General features: G+C 38.1%; 1 protein-coding gene across 1 annotated transcript in view; it reads right to left on the bottom strand.

Moving 5' to 3' along the window:
• LOC137092639 (gamma-aminobutyric acid receptor subunit alpha-2) overlaps positions 1–6324 on the bottom strand; it is a 97559-nt gene extending 91235 nt beyond the window's left edge. The window contains exons 1-2 of the mRNA XM_067456983.1: positions 5947–6324; positions 5478–5554 (exon numbers count right to left, since the gene is read on the bottom strand). Coding sequence (XP_067313084.1) covers positions 5478–5539 — 62 coding nt within the window. The 5' untranslated portion in view covers positions 5540–5554; positions 5947–6324. The remainder of the gene's footprint in view (positions 1–5477; positions 5555–5946) is intronic.
• Positions 6325–6766: the final 442 nt, after the last annotated feature.

The raw sequence follows: 6766 nt of genomic DNA on the forward strand, positions 1-6766 counted from the left end.
AAAGTAACCTCTTTTCTGGAAGAGTTAGTGTTGCTACAGTAACTCCCCAACGCGCTCTGACATTATTAGATCCTTCTTACTGTTCCACATGTTCTACATACAGGAAAGTTTGTGTGCAATGCTGCTCAGGAATATAATTAACATACTTAAGCATAATTGGCTTAATTAGCATAAGCAATCATGCATGCATTATGAGCATCAGCTTGATCTATTTGCTAGCTGACTGTCAAACCCCTTTGAATGCAAGAATGCACTCTCTCTGTTCCAAAGCCTAGTGAGCTACAGTACCTACACAGTCAGCATTTTGAGACATTTGGCTGAATTCTAAGAAAGCATTGCATGCATGAATGCAACAAACTGAAAACAAAACAAAAGACGTATCCATTGAGGCATCATAGGAACACATTCTATACGAAAATATAATTAAATAACTCCAGCATTTTTTTCCAGTGTATAATGCTGCGCTCATGCCAAGCTGTAATTATCGTAAATTCGATCACATTCGAACACATCATCAAGTTATTTTTGGATAAATGAATCTGCAGCGGTCAGGTGGTATAGCGGTCACATGGTACAAGTAGGAGCTCTCAAAAAATTCCCAGTTTACAAGTTGTAATTATGAGCTCTACAAGCAAGTGAACGCTTTTTAAAAGTTCACTCTAAAAAGTGCTGGGTTAAAAACAACCCAGGTTGGGTTAAAAATGGACTAACCCAGAAATTGGGTTGTTTGAACCCAGTAACTGGACCCATTCAAATGACCCGATTTCTGGGTTTGTCCATTTCCAACCCAACTTGGGTTGTTTTTAACCCAGCACTTTTTAGAGTGTTGAACTCTCATAATTACAATAAGTATGACATCTATCTATCTAATTTTTTATTTTAGTAAAATAATTATTTGTAATATTAGGTGTTTCTCAATGTCAAGGATGCTTCCTTGAAAGGACTGATCCTTCAAAGTCACTTCCTTCAGAGGCTAGGCGAGGCTCCTCTTTAGCATTCGGAGAACACGTAAATGAAACAGGCTAGCAAGTGCACGTCATTGCGTCATTACGTCAGTGAAAAGGTCCGTTGGCCATCAATAACGTTATGTGTAACGTTATTTGTATTTTTTTTTATATCAATACAGTAGTAATTTGTACCGGTATTTAAACGTTAAACTTTACTTATATTTACTACGGTTATAACAAATGTTGGGTAACGTAAATAAAAGCATTGTGGCAAGCAGCGAGGTGAGGGACCGTGAGAGCGGACCGTGGAGTGATAATGAGCGGCAGCTGATCGCCGCCACACCGGTCTCGGCTCACGGCAGTGACGGGAGTATAATTGGAGGAGCATGGAAGACGAGAGAGGTCTAGGCCTGGACTTTATGTTATGGTTTGTTTATGTTTTATTATGTGTGTGCGGGCAGTCGCCCGTGAGGGGGCTATTATAAAGTTGTTGAACGTTTGCCGGTTCCCGCCTCCTTCCTTCCCATCTACAAACCCCGATACAAGCATATGTGTCCCATTCACGCTCCGAGTCCGACTCCGGAAACGTCTGATAGCAAAGCTGCGCGCATAGGATTGTGGGTGATTTGAGAACGCGAAGTGCGCGAAGGCTACTCATATGCATCCTTTCCTGTATATGACATATTTTTCGAACGAAGGACTCAGTCCTTGGTTGAATTCCGAGGATCCTCGACATTGGAACAGTCCTTCGTCGGATGTCGATGACGTAGCATCCGTAGAATTCTGGCTTCCGAGGATCCTTCCTTGACATTGAGAAACGCCTATTGTCTGGGATAATGCTTTTGATTTAGTGTTTTATTAGCTCTGTTTAGTGTAAAATTAGATTTTTTTTTCATGAGATGCACCCTTTCATTAAATGGCACAGCAGTCACACGGTAAGCTCTCAAAAAATTCCCAGTTTACAAGTTGTAATTACGAGCTCTACAAGGACATGAAGGCTTTTTACAAGTTGAAATCTCATGATTACTGTACGGCACGGCCTGACCATATTTAATACACTTTAAATATTTGAATACTAGAAAGTATCAATAAAATCTAATTAAAATCGACTATTTAATCCAATATTTGTGTGTGTGCATTTTGTGCTTTTTAGAGTATCTCATCTTTAGTTTAAAAAGCCTCCTTATGTCAAACTCTATTGGAATCCTCCATAACTCGTGGGTCGAGTTAATGTAGTTGTTGTCTATGTAGGCAGCAGCGAGGAAGCTCACTAGGTTTTGGAATAGAGCCATAGATTGTAAACGGACATGACTGTGCAAGTAGTAAATGTGATTTCTGTCCAAAACAGCTCTCTCCAAAGTAGCTCAGCTGGCAAATCACCATATGTATAATTCTATGCTCTGCCACGGGGTGATGCCTCATTATAGGGCAAATTTGTAGCTAATCCCTATATAGGCCTGGAATACATCAAGAGTATTTAATATGAGCTAATTACATGGCTTTAAAGGCAGTCATAATGCTAGCATCTGGGTGAGCGTGAAGCACAAGAAACCTGAAGGGATTTTGGTAACACTTTATAAGTATAGTGTAATAAAGTATTTAACAATAGTTTATAAACTGCCGTTCATTCATTAATAGACTATGTACAAATAGTGAGTTCTTCATTTATTGTCACTGTAATTAAAAGTGTTATTGGTTAATAAGCTCATATGTAAATAGTTAAATAATTCATTGTTAACAACATACATCAATCTTCGTATTATTCCTCAGTCAATTCATCATAAATAATAAAACAAGAAAAAAAAAATCTCATTAATGTTTTGTAAATATTGTATAGGGTCACTAACGGCCCGAAGTGTGTAACAGTGCATACTTCTTTTTTTCTTTCTGCACAATAATAATTGAATCTTTACTGATAGAACAAATGTAATTTGCATTCTTTCCACAAGGTGGCGATGTCTGACACAATGATGAAGTGACGCTTCTCTCATACTTACTGCAGACAGAAAACAAAAGAATAGTACCATCTGCAAAACTTGAAATGGCTCAGAGATTTACGGCACAGCAAGAACTGAACTCAGTCGAATATGACTGTCACCGTCACTCGATGGTGGATCTGGTGAAGAAGCTCTCAGCGATCAAAATACTGATTTTGAACATATATGAGCCCATTCGCAATCTCAAACACATTCTTAAAACCCTTATTTGCTGAATGTACTGGGAAATGAGCTCTCATGAGGACAGGGATGATCTGCTCAAACCATTCAAAGCTCCAAAAGGTAACAACATTTGCTTTATTGTATTCTTCTGAAATTGTTACTCTACTATCAGGAGAGTTTTATACTCTCGACAGATAGAGATCCATCCGTGTTAGATCAGGGTTAATAAAGACCGGAATATGTCAGAATGATTGGCATGCATTTAACAGTAAACAGTTCTGAGTTTAGATTAGGTTACGAAAAATTACATGAATTAAGTGCATTAAACAAAGCTTTATTGATTCTGTCTATCCCGGTGGGGACTTTAACCTGAATGCACACTGACTCATGAGGACTTGTGTCACTGTGGGGACCAAAATGGAGGTCCCCATGAGGAAACAAGCTAATAAATCCTACAAAATGAGTTATTTTGAAAATGTAAAAGTGCAGAAAGCTTTGTGAGATGGGTAGGGGTAGTGTAAAGGGAAAGAATATACAGCTTGTACAGTATAAAACCATTACGTCTAGTGAACCAGACTAATAACGTTAGGTTTAAAGCACTTAATGACAATCTAAAGTGAGTACAAATGATTTGCTGTGAATAAGTTAACAAAGCATTACCTAACTTTTTACATATTGTGTGTTTTTTTTCTTTTCTTCCAATATATAATATCCAGCCATTTTGAGTTATAGAAAGCACTCTGTCTTACGATTCCTCATCAGTTGGAGGACAAACCTCCCTCTTGTCCTCCTTTGGTTGACCCAGATTAGGGGGAGGTTTATCTGATCCCGTCCCGATTCCAGTTATTCAGTTATAACCAGTAAAGCATATTTCAAGAATTGACTTTATGACACATGCAGGATGATGAGGTTGCTTATCACATATATTTTCTAGATTTATATGATATTGGTTTATTGATTGGTATGGCATGATGTGACCGTGTCCACTCCCGAGAGAGGGGTCTACGTCAATGATTTAATAAAAAGAAAACAGGCCATCGTAATAAGTTAGAATAAAATTGGTAATGAACCTGGGCTGAATGTTTACAGAATGATCAGAGTAATTATAATCCACGTGTTCACAAAAATCAAGGTTAACCCTCTTAATTATTGTTTGATCAGTAGGATCAAAACAAGCTACATTTAGACCCAAAACACTCACTGGCTGCTCCAAAACACACACATGCTGCTGTTATACACTCAAATGGAGATGCCACAGGTGTAAATTACCATTCTGGATGGATTTTACAATTTAGATTTTACACAATATTTTGTATTGTATATGCAACTATAACTTTTCAAAACATCCGGAATTTCAGATTATGTATATTTCCGATCATTTATATCACATTAGCATAAGAAAAGGCTTTTTGCTCACATATTAAGCATAATAAATCATGTTTTAGCCATAATTTATGAAAATGCATGTTTGACATTTTTCATTGTTATGAAAAGGCCTCCGAAATGAGGGATCAGAAATTCATGAATAGTCCATTAAGTGTAATTCACAAGTAAAATGTATTGCAAAATATTTGTAAATAACTATATGTAAATATATATATATATATATATATATATATATATATATTTTTTTTTTTTTTTTTTTTTTTTTTTTTACATACAATATTACAACATAAAAACAATTTTCCGCTTGGAATTGAATGTTCCATTGTACCTCATATGTTTTTTTTTTTTTTTTTATGCAATATTTTAAATAAATTGAAAATGTGATTCCATGGTCGGTAATTGCCAAATCCAAATCCAATTACAAAAACAAGACATTTTTTGGGTGATTTTTGAAATGTTTAGCTAAATTTTTAATATGAATATGATTATGCATACTTAGAATGTAAACACTTGACTGGGTACATGCTTTTAGATTTGATTGTTAATTAAAAACGGAAAAATAAATCAACCTAGGCACCTGTAGTACCTCCGGAGTATGGAAAAGCGCTCCTCATGTTTCCACACACGCTGTTCTACACCATCTAGAGGTGTTCACCCACCATCGTGTACACAATTCGACGATTTCACAAAAGCTCTTCAACCAAACCTAATCGCATGAATTAAACTTGCATTAATTAATGGCTTTTAAAATAAACACGAAGCCAGTCTTTGTGAGAGGAGCGATGTCTTTTGGTGACCACCGGGTCGTGCGCCGCTCAAAAGTCTCCAGTACGCACGGACACAAGAGGCTTCGTGTCAATCATTAATAGTATAAGAGATCTGTTTATGCTCAAACGAATGACATATATACTACTTGATGTGTTATAATGCACAACATCCACAAGCCCATTTACAGAGCCAAACGAAGACTGTCACTCAGTCCTACCTGGTGTGCCAAAACAGCGTCAACACGAAGATGAGAAGATGAAGCGCGAACCTCTCCCTCATTTCTGCCACTCAAACCTGTGTATAAGAAGACAAAAGACTGGATCCATAAATCAGTGAAGAAACGGAGGTTTGTTTTAAGTGAATTACTGCCGAGTACAGGCTACAGTGACGGGTTAAGTTGGTCCAAAAGCGCGCACGGGTCCGTACGACCCACCTGCTGATCTTAGATGATGGATCCCACACATTTCATTAATATTTACAGCGTGTAACAATTCATGATATGAATACCAATGTCTCTTACAAACATTTCAATTCATAAGATGGGAGAAACATGACCAAGTGTCCACGACTCGCGCTGTGATGATGACCTCCATGGAAATGGCAACATATGGTAGTTGATCTTTTCCACACATGGCAAGAAACACAAAATCCAGAACGCTGCTGTACTCTATGGAACGGACACCCACCTGTGATCCACCAGATCTGCTCTGTCCTTATGAATAAAGGCTGATAAATAAAAACCGGGAAGTGAAAGTTTATTGCCAGCCGATGAAACCGGATCACGAGCGTTATTTAAAAGCGCGCACGTGGATCGGGAACGAGCCTTAATGAATTCCCATAATAATTCACTATAATATCAGATGCGAATGAGGGTCCCTGATCCTCCACCGCGTCTCTCTCTCTCTCTCTCTCTCTCTCTCTCTCTCTCTCTCTCTCTCTCTCTCTCTCTCTCTCTCTCTCTCTCTCTCTCTCTCTCTCTCTCTCTCTCACTCTTTAACTAACGCACCGACTCGCCTTGACGCCCCGTGATCTCAGATCTTCTTTACTGAATCTCACACTGCTCACATTTTTTTTCTCTTGAAAGAAAGAAAAGGGGGGATAACTACAAAGAAAGAGACAGACATAAGAGTACTGGGTCCTAAAGACAGTTACATTAGGGTGCTCGCTCTCGTGCACACCAACACACACACACACACACACACACACACACACACACACACACACACACACACACACACACACACACACACACACACACACACACACACACACACACACACACACACACACACACACACACACACACACACACACACACACACACACAGCCCAAATATGACACTTTGTGCGATGGTGTATTTATTTCAAATATTAGTTGAATCAAAATCAAATCATCTTTGTTTATATAGCTCTTTTTACAAGTCCAGTTGTTTCGAAGCAGTGTTAGCAGGAAGATGGAATGTGTGAAAAAAAAACAAAAAAAAAAACAAAAACGGAATGTCTATT

This window comes from Pseudorasbora parva, chromosome 11, assembly GCF_024679245.1.
Source record: "Pseudorasbora parva isolate DD20220531a chromosome 11, ASM2467924v1, whole genome shotgun sequence".
NCBI classification, from domain to species: Eukaryota; Metazoa; Chordata; class Actinopteri; order Cypriniformes; family Gobionidae; genus Pseudorasbora; species Pseudorasbora parva.